Source organism: Microcaecilia unicolor, chromosome 10 (assembly GCF_901765095.1).
Source record: "Microcaecilia unicolor chromosome 10, aMicUni1.1, whole genome shotgun sequence".
Classification (NCBI taxonomy): Eukaryota; Metazoa; Chordata; class Amphibia; order Gymnophiona; family Siphonopidae; genus Microcaecilia; species Microcaecilia unicolor.
This window is the reverse complement of record NC_044040.1, coordinates 145001280-145022808: the sequence shown is the minus strand read 5'-3', so window position 1 is coordinate 145022808 and position 21529 is coordinate 145001280. Positions and strand designations below refer to the sequence as shown.

Genomic DNA, 21529 nt, shown 5'->3' with positions numbered 1-21529 from the left:
GTATGTATATGTGATGAGTTATGCATGGTATATTCTTTCCATTTCTCTCTAATATGTGTCCTGAATTCTTGATCATAATACAGATCCATGGGAAAGGCCCATCTAAACTGTCTACTTTGTAGAGTCTGATCCCTCATTTTTATATATATAGCCGCATGATCTGATATGATCGTAGGGTCAATATCTGCCTCGATAATACCAGAGAAACTCTCTTCATCTATCAGTAGATAATCAATCCTTGATTGTGTATGATGTGCTCTAGAGTAGTGAGTATAGTCTTTAGTGGTTGGGTGTAACACTCTCCACGCATCTACCATTCCCAGTGCTCCACATAGCAGAGATATACCCTTATTATCTCCTACTGCCCCTCCCGATTTAGTGTGTGATCTGTCCATACTCGGGTCCGCTACCACATTAAAGTCCCCCCCCAATTATCTTCTGCTGAATGTTGGACTTTTGTACCTTGCTTAAGAAATTATGATAAAATTGTTTATTGTACACATTTGGGGCATAAACATTGCAGATTAGACAAGACCTGCCATTCACCTTTACCTGTGCTATAATATATCTCCCATCTGCATCTGTATGGGTCTGGACAACTTCGACTGTGAGGGATTTATGAAATAGGATCACCACTCCCGCTTTTTTCCCCACTGCCGGGGATTCTAGCATAGTCCCCACCCACCAAGTTTGGAGCTTCTTATGCTCCTGGGCTGTTAGATGTGTTTCTTGGAGAAGCGCAATATCTGCACTTTTCTTTTTAAGGCTATGGAGAATTTTCTTCCTTTTAATGGGTGACGATATGCCCCCCACATTCCAGGAGTATACTTTAAGTCCTATTACGTGACCCCATCTCGCTCTTGACTTAACAGATGTACATCTACTAATATCCAGCAGGAGTGGTGTCCCAGCTGCACCACCCCCATTGCTCTTTTCCACTCCCCGTCATCCTTCCTCTCTCTCACTTGCACTCTCTTACTGATGTATTTCAATTGGTAGCCTGTATCCCTTCCCCTATACTTCCCCTCCCCCCTCCTCATCCCTCCCCCCCTCCCCTCCCCTTCCCTGATCCCTCATCCCCTTCCCCAACTTCCCTTCCCATTCCAAGAACTAGTCACGATATAACACCTGCATTCACCCTTCCATACAAACTATTCAACATCCCCTTCCCGTTCTATTCCCCAACATATTGTCTAATTATATCCATATACATCATATCCACTAATTCAGTCTTTATAGTCTCACTTATAGGAGACAGGAGAGATCCTCTGATATTTTGTTCAGTTGATGTCATCCTCCCCTCACAAACTGCCGTCTGCATGTTCTCGAAGTCCGCTCTCCAACTCGAGGGCCCTCCAGGAAGCAGTCAATTATCTTGCCAAAATCCTCGCTGCCATTACTCTCACATATCTAAGTTCAGAATCCAAAATCCAGTACCTGCAGCATAATAATCCTCATCTATACGATCCCCTGAACTTCCAATCCTGAGTCTCTCTTATCCATGGTTGAACCAAACACTTAACTCGAAATCAATTCGTGTAAACCGGAGGGCCTCAAACAACCCTCCACAGAAGCCATTGTTCTTTCTCTCTTTCCTCAATTAGCTGGGTCTGTTTCCTTTTGTTGTATATAGTCTTTAGCTGCTTCCACCTTATCAAAAATGTTTGTAACTCCATTTATGGTAACCCGCAATTTAGCTGGATACAAGAGTGCAAACTTTATCTTCTTATGAAACAGGTCTGTACACAAAGGCGCGAAGGACTTCCGTAATATCTGTACTTGCTGAGAATAATCCTGAAAGCATAAAATCTGCTTTCCCTGATAGGTAAGAGAATTGCCACTGCGAATCGCATCCAAAATATGCTGTTTATGGCGAAAGTTGAGACTCTTGAATATTACCACTCTCGGTCTAGCCACTGTCTGCCGCGCAGGCCCCACTCTATGGGCCCTCTCCACGCAGAAATGTTGCAGTTTATCTGCTAGTTGTAGTGTCTGTGGGAGCCATTCCTCCAAAAAGGTAGGCATGTACTTATCCAGCAGTGATTCAGGGAGTCCAACTAGTCTCAAATTATTTCGCCTACTACGATTCTCTAAATCGTCTACCTTTGCTTCCAGATCCTGCACGCGTCGTTTCAGTTGCGCTGAGTTCTCTTTCTCTGCCTCTACGGTCTCCTCCAGGTCCGAAATGCGTTGCAGGCCCTCATCCAGCTCTAGACTCATGCTGTCTAACCGCTCATGAGCTTCTTCCGTCCGATCATATACGTAATTGTTGAAGTTTCTTGTCCTGCGCTGCCTCAACCGCTGCTGTTACCTCTGCGGTGATCTCTGTCAGCCAGGCCGACCCCACGTTATGCTCTCCGAGCTCACGATGGTCGGCCATTTGTTATCAGCCAGCTTCGTTTTATCTCGCTCTCTCCTGACCGTTTTCGCCGCCATTCTTTGTTCGATCACGTTTCCTTCAATCGCCGGTCAATTCCCCGGGTCTTTACAATCGCAGCTGCACCGCTTTTCTTTATGGAGTCGGCAAATTATCTGATTATAGGGTGAATGTGCACGGAGCTCCGCTCACTAGTGTCAGCCCTGCACCATGGCGTCACGTGACCTCTTAACGCTGATTTTTAAAAAAGGTTCCAGAGAAGAGCCGGGAAATTATAGACCAGTGAGTCTGACATCAGTGCTGGGCAAAATGGTAGAGACTATTATTAAGAACAAAATTACAGAGCATATTCAAAAGCATGGATTAATGAGACAAAGGCAACATGGATTTAGTGAAGGAAAATCTTGCCTCACCAATCTACTACATTTCTTTGAAGGGGTGAACAAACATGTGGATAAAGGTGAGCCGGTTGATATAGAGGCATATTTTCAAAGCACTTTGGGAGGCTAAGTTCCATATGTTTCTATGGAACTTTGGGAGGCTAAGTGCTTTGAAAATAAGCCTCATTGTGTATCTGGATTTTCAGAAGGTGTTTGACAAAGTACCTCATGAGAGACTCCAGAGGAAATTGGAGAGTCATTGGATAGGAGGTAGTGTTCTATTGTGGATTAAAAACTGGTTAAAAGATAGAAAACAGAGAGTAGGGTTAAATGGTCAGTATTCTCAATGGAGAAGGGTAGTTAGTGGAGTTCCCCAGGGGTCTGTGCTGGGACCGCTGCTTTTTGACATATTTATAAATGATCTAGAGATGGGAGTAACTAGTGAGGTAATTAAATTTGCTGATGACACAAAGTTATTCAAAGTCATTAAATCGCAGGAGGATTGTGAAAAATTACAAGAGGACCTTACGAGACTGGGAGACTGGGAGTCTAAATGACAGATGATGTTTAATGTGAGCAAGAGCAAAGTGATGCATGTGGGAAAGAGGAACCCGAATTATAGCTACGTCATGCAAGGGTCCACATTAGGAGTCACAGACCAAGAAAGGGATCTAGCTGTCGTCGTTGATGATACGTTGAAACCTTCTGCTCAGTGTGCTGCTGCAGCTAAGAAAGCAAATAGAATGTTAGGTATTATTAGGAAAGGAATGGAAAACAAAAATGAGGATGTTATAATGCCTTTGTATCGCTCCATGGTGCGACCGCACCTTGAAGATTGTGTTCAATTCTGGTCGCCACATCTAAAAAAAGATATAGTGGAATTAGAAAAGGTGCAGAGAAGGGCGACGAAAATGATAAAGGGGATGGGACGACTTCCCTATGAGGAAAGGCTAAAGCAGCTAGGGCTCCTCAGCTTGGAGAAAAGGTGGCTGAGGGGTTATATGATAGAGGTCTATAAAATAATGAGTGGAGTTGAACGGGTAGATGTGAAGCGTCTGTTTACACTTTCCAAAAATCCTAGGACTAGGGGGCATGCGATGAAGCTACAATGTAGTAAATTTAAGAGGAATTGGAGAAAGTTTTTCTTCACTCAACGTGTAATTAAACTCTGGAATTCATTGCCGGAGAATGTGGTAAAGGTGGTTAGCTTAGCAGAGTTTGGACGGCTTCCTAAAGGAAAAGTCCATAGACCATTATTAAATGGTCTTGGGGAAAATCCACTATTTCTGGGATAAGCAGTATAAAATGTTTTGTACTTTTTTGGGATCTTGCCAGGTATTTGTGACCTGGATTGGCCACTGTTGGAAACAGGATGCTGGGCTTGATGGACCTTTGGTCTTTCCCAGTATGGCAATACTTATGTACTTTTGTAGCCGCTATGGCAGAAATGAATGGGCTTAGCTCCTGCACTGATGACTCACTGGGCCACCAAACCTTTTTTATACCCAGATATGCTAACCGCTGTTACTACATCCTCTGGCAAAGAGTTCCAGAGCTTAACTATTCGTTGAGTGAAAAAAATATTTCCTTCTATTTGTTTTAAAAGTATTTCCATGTAACTTCCTCAAGCGTCCCCTAGTCTTTGTACTTTTGGCATAAGTAAAAAATCAGTTTACTTCTACTCATTCTATACCACTCAGGATTTTGTAGACCTCAATCATATCTCCCCTCATCTGTCTTTTCCAAGCTGAAGAGCCCTAACCTCTTTAGCCTTTCCTCATACGAGGGGGGGGGGGGGGGTGATTAGAATTGGGGGAGAGGGAGACTTGTATTGGTGGCAAAGTTGGGGGGGGGGGGGGGGGGAGATTGAAATCAGGATTGATGGATGATTGATCCCTGTATGCAGGTCCTGGCCGATATTCAGCTGAGACCTGTAGCTGAACATTGGCCAGGACATGCATAAATCCCAGCGGCAAACTCTTGGCCAGTTAGCCCTGAATATTCAGTGCCGGTGCTGAGGATGGCTCTGCATTGCATACTGGGGCCTAATCCTGCCTTAGTGGTCAGCATTAAAAGAAAAGTGCTGACTGCTGCTGGCTGAATATTGATTGTCTATTTTATAAAGCCATATGGGTGCTTTAGTTGCTTGTTTATAATAGGCATACAATGTACACCTTTATAAATTTTCCACATAGACTTCCTGTTATGAAATTAGCCCAACATTATGTTATTTATCACTGCATCTATACTAAACTATTGCACTCTAAAAAACCCCAGAGCTTCCTTATATTTCTATAATATCAGATAACATTCAGAAATCTTTAAACAAAAAAATACACCAATGCCATACCTCCTTCAGCACTAAGGGAAAATGGCAATATTTATACTATATTGTAATATTAATAAAAACTCCAATACCAAGATTATTTTTCCCATTATATGCTGTAAATTGGACTTAGAGAGTTAGAAAATGTTTGTTTACCTCAAAGGTGATAGGTGGGATGAGAGAACGCCGATGAGTTACTTCAGGGCCATCAATCAAAGCTACTTTTACCTTTAGGAAGAAAGGAATGCATTTGTTGTAATAAATAATAGCAGAGTGATGAAAAACTAATGGATATGCCTATACTTAAAATATGTATTTATTTAAAATGCACTTGGGGGTAATTCTATATGGAGCTGGCTAGATTTAGGCGACAAGTACACAGGCAAATGCTGGAATTCTAGTCATATAGGCCCTTCCCATGGCACGCCCCCTTTGCAGATCCACACAGAAACACTTAGGCGCTATTCTATAAATGGGTGTCTAAGCGTGTGTTTGCGCGGATCTGCTGTTTCTGCCCTTGTTTGGCACCTTGTATCTATTAGAAAGCTTTTCCATGCCAAAGATTTGGTGTGGAAGTATTGCCTAATATTCGGAGCCATATATAGATCTCCTCCGATAATACGTATTCGATGGTACTTACTTTGCAGGTGGACAGAACATAGGCGAGGTGCACATTTATATGTGTACATTATAAAAATACCATAATGTACGTACTGTCATTACCAATCTTGATGTCAGCATTTATACCAGCTCTGTCATACTAGGGTACAAATTATATTGTATTGATGGGGTGGATCAAATTGGCCGAGGGGTAGCACTGTATGTTAAGGAGGGCCTTGAATCAAATAGACTGAAAATTCTGCAGGAAAGAAAACACATCTTAGAATCCCTATGGATTCAAATTCCATATGTAAAAGGGAAAAGGATAGTGATAGGAGTGTACAGGATGAACAGACGATGTGGAAATGTTATCAGAAATTAGGGAGGCTAACAAACTGGGGAACACAATAATAATGAGTGATTTCCATTGCCCCGATATTGACTGGGTAAATGTAACATCAGGGCATGCTAGGGAGGTAAAATTCCTTGACAAAATCAAGGACTGCTTTATGGAGCAGCTGGTACAGGAGCCAACAAGAGGAGGAAAACTTCCAGACCTAGTCCTTAGTGGAGTGCATGATCTGGTGCAGGAGGTAATAGTGCTGGGGCTGCTTGCAGAAACAGGAAATGAGGGCGGGACCAGAGCTAAGACGTAACGCCGACGTGGTGAGTAAAGATGAGTTTTAAAAATTGGAGGGAGGAGGCCTGGAACTGGAAGGGAGGGAGGGAGGAAGGGAGGGACGATGAACTTGGAACTGGGAGGGAGGGTGCCTGGAACTGGAAGGGAAGGAGGGAGGAAGGGAGGGACGACGACCCTGGAACTGGGAGGGAGGGAGGGGAGGACTCTGGAACTCGGAGGGAGGGGGGACCCTGGAACTTGGAGGGGGGGAGGGAAAGGAGAGAGAGAGGGAGGGGAGGGAGGAGGGCCACCAACTTGAAGGGAGGGAGGGGGTCCTGGAACTGGGAGGGAATGGAAATGGGAGGGAGGGGGGCCTGGAACTCGGAGGGGGGAGGTGTGATGCACATGAAGGGGGGAGGGCAAGGGACAGAGGAGAATTGCTGCACCACGAGGGATGGAGGGGGCAGGGGAGAGATTCTGCATATGGATGAATGCAGGGCAGAGAGAATAATTGGTGCACACGGGACACACACTACACTCTCTCACTCACACAGACAGACACACACCTTCTGTCTCTTAGTCACACACTGTCTCTCAATCACACACTGTCTTTCTCTGACACACACTCTGTCTCTCACACATACTCACTCTCTGACACATACTCACTCTCTCTCACACATACTATCTCCTAACAGTTCCCTTAAAAACATAATTGCCATTAGAGGACAACCTTGCTAGCACCTGTTTCATTTCTTTCCGAAATGGGCCTTTTTTACTAGTATAGTAGAATTAGAAAAGGTACAGAGAAGGGCGAAAAAATGATAAAGGGGATGGGACGACTTCCCTATGAGGAAAGGATAAAGCGACTAGGGCTCTTCAGGTTGGAGAAAAGACAGCCGAGGGGAGATATGATAGAAGTCTATAAAATAATGAGTGGAGTGGAACGGGTAGACGTGAATCGCTTGTTTACTCTTTCCAAAAATACAAGGACTAGGCACACAATGAAACTACAAAGTAGTAAATTTAAAACAAATCAGAGAAAATATTTCTTCACTCAACATGTAATTAAGCTCTGGAATTCATTGCCAGAGAATGTAGTAAAAGAAGTTAGCGGGGTTTTAAAAGGTTTGGATAGCATCCTAAAAGAAATGTCCATAGACCATTATTAAAATGGACTTGGGGAAAATCTAGTGCTTATTTCTAGGATAAGCAGCATAAAATGTATTGTACTGTTTTAGGATCTTGCCAGGTATTTGTAACCTGGATTGGCAACTGTTGGAAATAAGATGCTGGGCTTAATGGACCTTCGGTTTGTCCCAGTATAGCAATACTTATGTATTTATATACTTAAATGTACTCATGCCTAAAATATAGACATATTTTTGATAGTATTCTATACTGAAAACTAGGCAACTACTTTTCTTTATGGAATAGTCTCCAAATATGTGCATAGGTGCACCTTTATAGAATTGCACTCCACTAGGGGCTCATTTTTAAAAGAGAAAAACATTTTAAATGTGGCATAAATCAGCATTATGACATCTTGCTTGCCAAAACATTCAAATCATTGGAAGTGCATTCAAATCACAAGGGGGGCGTGTTGTGGACATGTTGGGGGTGGGATTTGGGCGTTCCTAAGACTTGGACATTTTTCTGCCATAATGAAACAAAACAAAAACATTCTAGGCTACAATTTAAACATTTTGGTGTAGACCTGTTTTTAGCACAACTAAGTCAGAAAAAGGTGCCCTAAATGACCAGATGACCACTGCAGGGATTAAGACATGACCCTCCTTACTTCCCCAGTGGTCACTCACCTCCTACCACCCTCCAGAGATCTGAAAGGAACAGTACCTACTAGCCTTTATGACAGCTTCAGATGTTATAGCCAATCCTAATACAGCAGCAAGCAGGTCCCTGGAGTAGCCTTGTGGTTGGTGCAGTGCACTGAAGAGAAGGGGACCCAGGCCCATAATCTACTGTAACTGTTACACTTGTAGTGGAAAGTGTGGCCGCCCTAAAACCCACCAAAAACCTATTCTACCCACATATAGGTGACACCTGCAGCCATAGGTCTATTGTTGTGGTGTACAGTTGGGTAGAGTAGGTTTTTGGTGGGTTTTGGGGAGTTCATCATACATTAAAAGGGAGCAAAGGTGAGATGTGTACCTGGGACCTTTTATGTGAAGTCTACTGCAATGTCCCCTAGGGTAAAACCACTGCTCTGCTAGGATGTCTGTGTGGCCAGACTACTAAGAATGCTGGCTCCTCCTACATCCCAATAGCTTCATTTTGTGCATTTTTCACTTGGATGTTGGAGTACAGCAACGTCAAGAAAAAGGCCATTTTTGAAACAAAAGATAAACATTTTTCATTTTCAAAAATCGTTATATTCGCCACTTGAATTTTAGAAGTTTTGAGCAAAACATTCAAAGTCGGATTTAAACATCATATCAAAATGCCCCTCCAAGTCTGTTAATCTAAAGATGTAAATAGGTGAATTCTGTAGAATGATTGCATGGATGGATGAAGATGACACATCACAGTATGTATGATGAGTAAGTTTTCACAAAGGTTTCATTATACCTTGTCTTCAATTGAAGAGAGGAGGGAAATCAGCTGGCTTAACTTTGTCACAGTGTTGGTCAGGTTACTTTCAGTGGGTAACTAGAAAGATTGAAACATATAAAATTCAGAAACTTAAAATGTCGTTCTCATCTCAAATTTACTCAGCAGAAGTAGAATGGTTATAATAGACGCATTATCTTGAGTAGCTGGAAACAAATGACAGTTGAAGAAGGCAAATGACTTAATAATCTAAATTAAGCAAACAAAATAATTTGTTTCTCTTATGATTTAGACTGTTATAAACTACATGTTACCCAACACCTCTCTCCCTTTGGGGTATTCTTCTAAGACCTGGACATTTGATATCAGGGCTATGTTCTAGGGATGTGCATCATTAGTGCACATTGGGTTTGTCAGCACATCTTTAAAAATGTGATTAGTTGGAAAGATTTCCAAGAAAACATTGCTTGAAACATTTGGAGTTCCCAAAATAAAAACCCTTATTGGCAGCATTTTCTTCAAAGCAAAACAGCTGCAAAATTTAACAGGTCTTGTTGCAGCTGTCATAGGAAACAGTTATAGGCAGAATAGAGATTTCAGAATCTTGCCTACACACTGCTTCTGAACTTCAGACTCCCTTTGGACCAGTGCTGGGCTTCCTGGTTCCCCAACCCTCACACTGGTTTCTCAAAATACTTAACTTTTCTCTTTCTTACATCTTCTTTCCTCCCCTAGACTCCTTTGGACTCCTGGACCAGAGCTTCAGGAGGGCAGCTCATTCCTTTCTTCTTTTTACCTTTCAAAAGAACTCAGTACCACTGAACAGGCGCCTGATACACACTGCTGGAATTCAGATCAGAGTCCTCAGAGTGAGAGGTTTACTCTCTTGGAGTGGAGATACTCTGCATTCCACTATTGGATCCCTCAGGAACAGCTACTTATAGAGAAATGCCTGAAGCATCACCACAAGGACTTTTGTGTGTGACCCTCTGCACTCATTGCAGGATCTTGGAAACAAGAATAAGTTTGCTTCTTCCCTTCTCAATCTGATGAAAATGAAAGCAGGACAGTGGGTTGCTATCCCTTTAAATAGAACGTTATTTGACTTCTCTGACCAGCAACCTAGGTTGTTCCACTGTGGCCCTTTCTAAAAGGAAATGCTTCAGAAAATGATTCAGTCCACTTGGGCTTATTTTAACCTCTTAATTGGTATGTATAATGTTCATTTTGGTTTTATCTTCTTGTATTTTTCATTTTCTCTATATTTTTGATTGCAGTATTGTGGGGTGGACAGAAGTCAATGTCTTTTGTTTGATTCCTTTGCCTGGGAATCACTGTTTAAATCAGTTTACGGTAACTTCTCTGGATCATTCAGATTTATGTTCAGATCTTACAAATGCTCAATCTATATGGAGAAAAGGACATCTAACTAATGATCTTATCTTCCAACATCATTTTGATTCGTTATGTGAAACTGACGCTTGGATAGCTATTTAAATTCTGCAGATCCACTGTGGTTTCTCCTCCATCCCTGTCCATCCCCGTACTAAAATAGCTAGATTTGTGGTAAAATAACCCAAATTTAACAGTAGGCTATGTTGATAACTTCCCATCTCAGTGCCTATGGGGATTTCAATGCTATCAACCATATCCATTAATTTTTTTTAGTACTATTATAATTGCTAAGCTAGCTTGGAAACACAAGGCAGGATGGCCTAGCACTACACTTCCTTGCAGGACCAGTGTCTATCCCCATGGGATCCCTGTGAACCTGGAGGGAATCCCTGCAGGATTTCTGTTAACTCCATTCCCATATTAGGAGAAGGCTACGCTTTATTCTTTTCTGAATGTTTTCAGTTACTTCAGTTGCCTTTGAAATATTCAAACTGATTTCAAGCTCTGTTGGTGCAGGTTAAAATCCACTAACTGTTGCCATTTTTATGCTTTATTACCCTCCTTCAGCTAGGAGGGATGCATCAGAGAAGTTAGGAAATTGGATCACCGACCTTGTCTCTTGATATTCCAGGATCTTTATTACAGATGATTTCAACTTACATGCAGATACCCCCCCCCCCCCCCCCCCAAAAAAAAAAAATTACAGGATAAATGTTTTCTTCTTAACCATTCTTTGAGATTTCAGCACCATGTCCAAGATCCAAAACATGTTGCTCATTATTTAATTTTTACTATTCCTTCTCTGCCTATATTGCATTCCAAAATTAACATCACTTCTTTGTCCTGGAGAGATAATTTCCTTTTCAGTTTTTTATTGTTAGTAATGCTCAGGTTTCTGTTGCTGATTCACAGGTCAGGCTGGTTAGGAAAACTGAAACTCCACGATCTGATGATTTTGTATCTGTCTTAACAGAATGCCCCTATGACTATTTTTATTTTTTATTTAACAAAAGGTCTTTCATTAGAATCCAAGATAACATAAGAACAGCCATAGTGGGTCAGACCAATGGTCTATCTAGTGCAGTATCCTGTTTCCAACAGTAGCCAATCCAGGTCACATGTACCTGGCAGAAACCCAAATAGTAGCAACATTCCATTCTACCAATCCCAGGGTAAGCAGTGGCTTCCTCATGTCTTTCTCAATAGCAGACTATAGACTTTTCCTCCAGGAACTTGTACAAACCTTTTTTAAACTCATATACGCTAACCAATGTTACCACATCCTCTGGCAATGAGTTCCAGAGCTTAACTATTTGTTGAGCTAAAAAATGTTTCCTCCTATTTGTTTTAAAAGTATTTCCATGTAACTTCCTTGAGTGTCCCCTAGTCTTTGTACTTTTTGAAAGAGTAAAAAAAAATCGATTCACTTCTACTCATTTTATACCATACAGGATTTTGTAGACCTGATTCATATCTCGCCTCAGCTGTCTCTTTTTCAAGCTGAAGAGCCTTAAATTCTTTAGCCTTTCTTTATATAAGAGAGTTCCATCCCCTTTACAGTGGCGTACAAAGGGGGGGGGGCGGTCCGCCCCGGGTGCACACCGCTGGGGGGGGTGCCGCGCGCCTGTTGGCCAAGTCCGCTCATTCCCTCCCTGCTGTTTCCTCTGCGCGGAACAGGTTACTTCCTGTTCCGGGGCAGAGGGAGCAGCAGGGAACGAGCGGGCTCGGAGCCGACAGGCACGCGGCCCCCCCCCCCAGCAGGTAAAAATGCACCCGGGGGGGGGGGGGTCGCGCTGCACCTGGGGGGGGGGTGTAATTTCACTGGGGGGGCCGCACTGCACCCGGGGGGGGGGGGGTGCATCGGCGATGCGCCCCGGGTGTCAGCCAGTCTAGGAACGCCACTGCCCCTTTATCATTTTGGTCACTCTTCTTTGAACTTTTTCTAATTCTGTAATATCTTTTTTGAGATACGACGACCAGAACTGAACATAATACTCAAGATGAGGTCGCACCATGGAGGGATACAGAGGCATTATAGTATCCTTGGTCTTATTTACCATCCCTTTCCTAATAATTCCTAGCATCCTATTTGCTTTTCTGGCCACTGCCACACACTGGGCAGAGAAGATTTCAGCATATTGTCTACAATGACACCTAAATCTTTTTCTTGGGTGCTGACCCCCAAGGTGGACCCTAACATTAACTATGATTTGGATTATTCTTCCCAATGTGCATCACTTTGCATTTCTCCACATTAAATTTCATCTGTCATTTGGATGCCCAATCTTCTAATTTCTTGCTGCACTTTTCACAGTACACATGTGTTTTAATAACTTTGAATAGTTTTGTGCCATCTGCAAATTTAATCACCTCACTCGTTGTTCTGATTTCCAGACCATTTATTAATAAGGGTCTGTTATGAGTGTTCTGATTATAATCATAAGCAAATCATATTTGCAAGGCAAATGTGTCTTGCAAATTGCATTCTGTTATTTCAGAACTATCCTAAGAAAAAATTCAATTTTTTCTGCGATGTGCAAACCAGCTAATAATCATGATCCCCCAAAAGCCTATAAATGGCACCCAAAGTTAGGTGTGCATTTGGGCAAGCAGTTATAGAGCAGGGTCAGTTGGGTGCATAACATAATTAACTAATTGGCACTAAATTGGCAAAAAATACCAATAAATGGCATTAAGAAGTATTAATTGGCACTAATTTGCCATTGCACAATAGACTTACGCTCATATTTTAGCTTCAGCATTAATGTGGGAGAGGCATGTGCGCATCTGGCGCATTTTGAATATTCTTGTATGCACTTTATAGAACAGTTGAATTTACGCACCCAACTGATGCATTTAGGTGCCATCATTCACGCCAGCTATAGGCATTGCACAAGTGGTCATGCCTAAAGTTTGGAGGACTAATGTAAGTATTCTATAAAAGATTTGGCACGCAACTCTGCTGCTATTAGCACCCAGTTTTTTAGTGCCTAACTTTTGAGCGACCTATATAGAATCTACACCGATGTGACCTTGATATTAGCAATCCTTATGCAACAAGAAACACAAACTTCCTACTTCCTCCTCTGTTGTAATTGCAAAATCTAGTGTTTCACATCACACCGACAGCTTTCCAACAATTCTGTTCATTGCTCTGTCCTTGCAAGGACTCACCTGGGAACGCTGGCGCAATCCAGGAGACAGTTGCTGGTCAAATACCTTTTGTAGGGATTCCAGGGTAGGTAAGGTCCGAGACACCTCACTGGAAACAGAAACAGTGCATCACAAAGGGAGTAATTCATTAAAAGGTCTTTAACAGTTATCATTGCTTTTAATGCCCGCTTATAATTGCTTCTAAGTGCATTGCTTTAGTGCCTGCTTACAATTGTTGCCGAGTGCATTGCTTTACAAATGTTTTACTCCATTTAAACATGTAATGCCAATATCAACGTATTAACTGTTCCGCTACCATGAAACACACGCCAAAACCTCTCCATCTGCCAATGTCCCAACATTCTTGAAATTAGACCTTTAAAGTTCTATATACGACCCACCAAACATTTAATAACAACACAAAGAGACACAAACTATCACCCGCTACACAAATTGAATTATCACCTACTACATAAATTGAACTATCACCTGCTACACAAATTGAAACACATACTACGAACCCAGAATAACAGCCAAAATGAAAACCAACATACTGATCATGATAATTTACCTACTCCCCCTAATACATCACGTATGGACCATTCCAAACACACATACCAACCTGCCCACAACATACACACCCCATATACAATCTACGTATAACCCACCAGAACAAAAGAGTAACAAACAACTAAAAGGAAAAACAAATATATACAGAAACAACCACCAGAAAGGGAAGAAAGGACATAACAAAACTAGACATCAGGAAAGCAGACAACTAATACAAATTAAGACATCAACACCCCAAATCGAACCCTACCAATCAATCCAAATGGGATACGTAAACGCTAGATCAGTAGTATCCAAAACAGAAACCATAACAGACTGGATTACGGCAGACAATCTTGAACTCCTATTTATCACCGAAACCTGGGTCCATAACCTTCAAGACCCTATAATCTTAGAACTATGTCCACCAGGATACAGAATTACACACTGGACAAGAAACGGAAAAAGAGGAGGAGGAATAGCCATATTATACAAATCTGAATTCAACATCACAAACACAGTGGAATCCATTCAGCCACAACTTGAAATCGCTTCCATAAGAATAAGTCACCCAAACTTACAGGAGCACCTTAACGCAGTCATACTCTACAGACCTCCAGGAAACTGGCGAGATAGCCAAACACACCTCATGGACTTTATCTCGAACACCTGTATCTTTTCCTCTAACCTTATCATAATAGGAGATATCAACTTACACCTGGAAGATCTCACTATAACAAGCACCCAAGACTGCAAAGAATTCCTACAGCTCTGGAACCTACAAGAACCAAATACACACCAACACACAAAAAAGGACACACACTAGACATTATAACACACAAATTTGATCACAACGCAAACTTTATACTAACTAACACCAATTGGTCACCTGTACCATGGTCAGACCATTACATAGCAAATACCATCCTCCAATGGAGAAGGAAAGACCTACCTACCAAACAACCACGAAAAACTTACACCACAAGAGGAAAAATAGACCCAACTGAATTTTGGCAACAGATCTACACTGACGGATGGACAACAGAGACAAACACAATCCAATTCCTCTCTAACTGGGATAATAGATGCAAATTGATACTAGACAACATTGCCCCAATTCAAACTAGAACCTCGCACAGGAAAAACTCAATACCATGGTTCAATGAAGAACTGAAAAAACTCAAAACACAAGTTAGGAAATTGGAACGTACGTGGAACAAAAAAAAAAGATGACCCCACTCTAAACGGGTGGAAACTACTCCGAAGGAAATACAAATATGCCATAAGACAAACCAAAAGACAATACTACAAAACTGAAGTCGGGCCAAATTACAAAGACACACACAAACTCTTCCAACTCCTGAACAAACTACTAGATACAACCCCAGTCACCAACAACAACAAAGACACTCCAGGAGCCGACAACTTGGCGAGATACTTCAACGAAAAAATCATAAAACTACGACTCAAAATACCAGCCAGCCCAATTGAATATACAACACTCCTAGAATGCCTAGACCCAGAACCCGGAATCCACCCAGCAGACAGGATCTGGACTGAATTCACCACACTACCAGAAGCTCTTATTTCACAGACACTTAAAAGATTCGCCAAATCTCGCTGTAAACTAGATATATGCCCAAACAACCTCATGAAGTCGGCCCCCCAACAATTTATAATGGACCTAACTAACCATATGAATTTCATGCTACAAAATGGACTCTCCCCAAAGGAGAAAGGTAATATTCTACTCACCTCCATATCCAAGGATGCAAAGAAAAATACTAACGAACTAACGAACTATAGACCAGTAGCATCCATTCCCCTACTCACCAAAATAACAGAAGGCATGGTGACCAAACAACTCACAAAGTATCTAAACAAGTTCTCGTTACTGCACGATTCCCAGTCAGGATTTCGATCTAATCACAGCACAGAAACTGTACTAGTCACGCTTGTGTCCAAACTCAAACAACTGATAGCAAAAGGCAACAACATACTACTGCTACAATTCGACATGTCAAGCGCATTCGATATGGTCGACCATGGTATTTTATTACACATTCTAGAATACTTCGAAATCGGAGGTAACGTTTTCAGATGGTTTAAGGGTTTCCTAACCACCCGCTCATATCAAGTGACATCAAACTTGACAACATCAGCCACATGGACACCTGAATGCGGAGTTCCACAGGGATCCCCCCTCTCACCGACCATATTCAACCTAATGATGGCACCCTTGGCTAAGTTATTATCAAATCAGAATCTAAACCCATACATATATGCTGATGATGTAACAATCTTTATCCCATTCAAACACGATCTAAGAGAAATTTCCGATGAAATCAACCAAAGCCTACATATTATGAACTCCTGGGCAGATGCATTTCGACTGAAACTAAATGCCGAAAAAACCCAATGCCTGGTACTCACCTCGCAATACAACAAGAAGGAATTCACCTCCATCAACACACCCAACCTAAGTCTACCAGTCTCAGACACCCTAAAAATCCTTGGAGTCACCATTGACCGACATTTAACACTTGAGAACCATGCAAAAAACATAACTAAAAAATGTTCCATTCAATGTGGAAACTAAAACGAGTCAGACCATTTTTCCCAAGGAATGTCTTCCGATACCTGGTACAATCACTGGTACTTAGTCACCTGGACTATTGTAACTCACTCTACGCCGGTTGCAAAGAGCAAATACTCAAACTCCAGACAGCCCAGAACACGGCAGCCAGACTTATATTCGGCAAACCAAAATACGAAAGCGCAACACCCCTCCGCGAAAAACTACACTGGCTCCCACTCAAAGAACGCATCACGTTCAAACTCTGTACCTTGGTCCATAAAATCATCCATGGTGACGCCCCAGCATACAGGTCGGATCTAATAGAACTACCACCCAGAAATGCAAAAAAATCCTCCCGCACATTCCTCAATCTTCATCCTCCTAAATGCAAAGGCTTGAAATACAGATCGATGCATGCATCAACCTTTTCCTACACATGTACACAGCTCTGGAACTCACTGCCACGTAACCTGAAATCGGTCTACGAAGTGACTACTTTCCGCAAATTCCTGAAGACTTACCTCTTCGACAAAATATATCATAAAGAACAACATGCGTAACTCCACCTTCTTCTAGATATCCAGGAATGTTCTTTATGTCTTTTGCTCCCATACCTTCTTGTACCTAATGCCTTTGACTCTAACACTATCATGTATTTCACCATCATGTAACCAAAACTTCTGCTAAAACAATGTATACTCTTTTCTATTCCCAATATTATGTATTTCACCATCTTGTACCCAAAACTTGCTGTAAATCCAAATGTACATTCTTTTCTATTTCCAATATCCACGATGAAATGTAAGCCAAATTGAGCCTGCAAAAAGGTGGGATAATGTGGGATACAAATGTAAAAATAATAATAATAATCTTTATTTATTTCAGTGGTTCTATAGCCCACTAAACCAAAAACATACTTTGTCCAGAATGGGTACCGTTCAGATTTCTGTTACTGTCCAACAAGCGCATTCATTCTACAGCTCCTCATTATCTTAGCTTTCCCTACATTCCTTCATGGGAACTCTGTACATGATATAAACCTTTTTTTATTTAAACATTTCTTATATCCCACCTAATAAGCTGAGCAGCTAACAAAATCACATACATAATAAAAATAATATACAATACTTAACAGAATAAAAACATAAGATAAAATAAACAACTACAAAATCAAGACTTCAAGAATAGACCTGATGGAATAGGAAGGTTTTTAGATGTTTTTCTAAATGAAAGCAAGGATTTACTTAAACATAAATCCAACAGCAGAGAGTTCTGTAGTGATAGACCTGCAACCGTACACAGTGAATTCCTGTATTCTACTAATCTGACATGTCTGAATGAAGGGGCCTCCAGGAGACACTGATTACTGTTTCTCATAGCATGAATGGGTGTATAGATATTCAAGGTTGCAGCAAGAAAAGGAGTTTTATCAAGAAGTAATCTTAAAAATAAAGTCAATTTTTTGAAACATAACCACCACAATATATGCAACCAATGCAATTGCATACAAAAAGGTGTGATATGTTCAAACCTTGAATATCAAAAAAACAATTGAGCAGTTGCATTCTGGCCTACTTGAAGTGCTCAAAAAAGCATGTTGGAAGTCCCAAAAATAAAGAATTACAGTAATGGAATAATGGGTGCACAAAAGCTCAAACAATCATCAGAAAATTTGCAGAACTTTAAGTTCTGTAGATGTCTAAGCATTTTTAATTTGAAAAAATAATCATTGGATTACTCCTTTAAGATGTGATTTCATGGACAACGATGTGTCAAGTACCACTCCAAGATATTTAATCTCCTTCAAAATGGAAACTTTAACAGCTTTTGTATAATTTCTATTGATAATTTCCTATTTGTCTCCGTTATTTCCCTGAAATCTTGGATCATAATTATGGACTTGAGTATAATTTCTCCTTGGTGAAGCTTAACCTTCACTTTTTTTTTTTTTTATTTCCTGTTTCATTATTATTTTACAATTTTGTAAATTATCAGATACTTTACCTGAACAAGAAGATTGTCTTGTAATATAATGGAAAATATTAATAAATATAAATAAAAAAAAAATGGAAACTTTAATACAGTAGAGTCTCGATTATCTGACGTAAATAGGACTGACCTGTTGTTGGATAAGTGGAAAGTCGGATAATCTGAGACGCTACTGTGAATTTCTCTCCCTCTTGCCACACCTCATGTACCCCCTCAAGTGCCTCCTGCTCCACCCACTCTTCCACACAGATGCCGCTCCCCTGCTGTCAGACCCCCTTTAGTTCCTCCCCACTCACCTGCTCAATTGCAGCCACGGGTGGGGGGGGGGGGGGGCTTGGAGGCCTATGCCTCCTCATGGTGCAGCACCATTGCTGCTATGGCTGGTGGGAATCCCCAAGCGCCATCAGCCAAACAGATTGTTCACCAGAGTTCTCTCAACTCCTCCTGCTCCCATGCACGCATGAAAACTGAGCATGTGGGCATGCTCAGTTAAAACTGTGGCCCAATTACTTAATTGGCATCCCTTACCCTTGTAGGTTTGTAAAATGGGGCAGCTAAATTTGAAAATGGCATCACTGAAGTGCACAACAGGAGCAAGAATGACCAGACAGATATTCTAAGAATAATTCCTCTAAGTCCTATATTGTCAGATAAATTTTGTCAAAACAAATAGTGTGCGATGTCTAATGAAGAGCAGACCCTATATGGGTCGTGTTTCGGCTAGCAAGCCTTCATCAGAGCTCCTATATCACATTATACAACATCGAACCAAAAAATTGACTGATGCAACAGCGCATATTATGAGAAACCTATGGTATCGTGGCTTAAACCCTCCAACAATAAGGGCAAGCAGCGATAACTGCAAAATGGTGCATAGGCACTTAATTCAGTGTGCAGTAATCCAAAATATCATCAGCAAAGAAGGCTGCCCAGTGCTCCACAGATCCCACCCAGATCCCCCATATATCTGGGTGTGCCCGGATAGCAGCTGCTAACAGCTCTATCATAAGTGCAAAAAGTAATGGCAAGAGAGGGCACCCCTGATGTGTTCCCCTCCCAACTGAAAAAAATTCTGGATAGGTGTAGTTAATTTGCTGGCATGTCACAGGCATTGCATAGAAAGCTCTGATCCATCTACAAAAAATGGACCGATACCCACCTTCTGCAAGATCATCCTCAGGTCATCCCCGATTCTCTCCGGTGGTCATCTGGTCATTTCGGGCACCTTTTTATGCCTTATTCGTAATAAAAACACATCCAGGTGAAAATGTCCAAGTGTTCGTCAGGGACATCCTTGTTTTTTCGATTATGGGTCAAAGACGTCCAAGTGTTAGGCACGCCCAAGTCCTGCCTTTGCTACACCTCCGACACGCCCCCTTGAAATTTGGACATCCTTGTGACGGACTGCAGTTGGAGACGTCCAAAATCAGGTTTCGATTATACAGATTTGGTCGTCTCTGGGAGAAGGACGTCCATCTTCCGTTTTATGTTGAAAGATGGATGTCCTTCTCTTTCGTAAATGAGCCCATTTGTGAACTTAGACTCTAACCCACTCATTCTATAATGTGAACACCGGTACGCCGAGATTATAGAATACTACCACTTATGTGTATGAATGTTACAGATTTGCATGCCAAGCAGTGCCTTATAACCTTAGCATGCAACTTGCATAGCCTGAAAATACAAGTGGGCATTTATGGTTGGGTGGGGCATGGGTGTCTCTCACAATTACATGCACATGTTATAGTATAGTGTCATTTATGTGCTAAAGTACTGCATTTAGGAACATGCATTTACATCTTGCATAGACATAGCATAAGCGGGCACACCTAAATATTAGCATATTTATTTATTTATTTATTTTATTTATATCATTTATATCCTGCCTAAACCTAAGTGGGTAACAATAATGCTTAAATGCTTACTTATTTTAATATTCTATAATGGAATGGGGCACCCAGATACCATTGCAGAATTTGCTCAGTGCCCAGCATTGTGGCACCTAACTTTTGGTGCACTTTATAGAATTGTCCCTTAATCATACTCCCAGATTCTTTACTTCTGGTGACTATCGGTCATTAACAAAAGATCAGCTTCAGGAATTGCCACTTGACCCATCCAAGAAAGATCAATCATTTATGATTTAAGGCCATTCATATTTGAACCATTATCATATACCTTGTTAACGAAGCTTGGTCCAATACCATATCAGATTAACTAGACAAAAATCTGATCAGCATATCCATGATAATCCAACCACAGTTCAAGCATCTGGTGGTTCTCAAGTCATTTGAAGTACCATGCAAGTTTGCATAAGGGTGTTGCTTTCACTTCCGGTATCACGGAAGCCATGGACGTCAATGTATAAGGTTAGTGTCAGTGGACTTTCTACTTTAATGTATTGAAGTACATGTTTGCTATCAAGTCAAAATAAATGATGGAATATCTTTGTGATTTTCAGGCAGTGCGACTTGCCGACAGTTACTTGGCCCCCTGAGGAAACTAATCGTAGTAGTGAAATGGTGAGCCCCGTTGGGCATAATAGCAAAAGCTAAGTAACATTATTGATCAAGCAATTGCCTAATACCACGTTTGAATTTATTATTTTTCAATGGGATAAATATAACCCTCTCACTTACATGCAAGTGGAGGTTTCAGACCAGTGATAAGAACGGAGTCGTTTCAATGCTGGCACTGAGTGCTATTATGACACTGCTGCCATGCTTTGACTACTGAGGTCGTTTTTCTCCACTTTAAATAAGAAAAAAGTGAAACTTATTTCATTGATTTTGCACATTTTTGAACAAGACTGGGATAGTCAAATACTTTTCACCTTGCTATTAGTATTTTACTTTTTTCACTGAAAATTGGGTCTAGCTTTATCTGCATTTCCAAAAACTGACATACTCCAATTCATTAATTAAGAATAAAATACTTTTTTCTACCTTTGTTGTCCGAGCATTTTATTTTTCAGTTCACTTTGGTCCCAGTGTCT

General features: G+C 41.2%; 1 protein-coding gene across 1 annotated transcript in view; it reads right to left on the bottom strand.

Annotated features, from left to right (window-relative positions):
* The window catches only part of INPP5D (inositol polyphosphate-5-phosphatase D), a 420594-nt gene that overhangs the window by 164390 nt on the left and 234675 nt on the right, over window positions 1–21529 (bottom strand). The window contains exons 6-8 of the mRNA XM_030216155.1: window positions 13440–13527; window positions 8889–8969; window positions 5240–5311 (exon numbers count right to left, since the gene is read on the bottom strand). Coding sequence (XP_030072015.1) covers window positions 5240–5311; window positions 8889–8969; window positions 13440–13527 — 241 coding nt within the window. The remainder of the gene's footprint in view (window positions 1–5239; window positions 5312–8888; window positions 8970–13439; window positions 13528–21529) is intronic.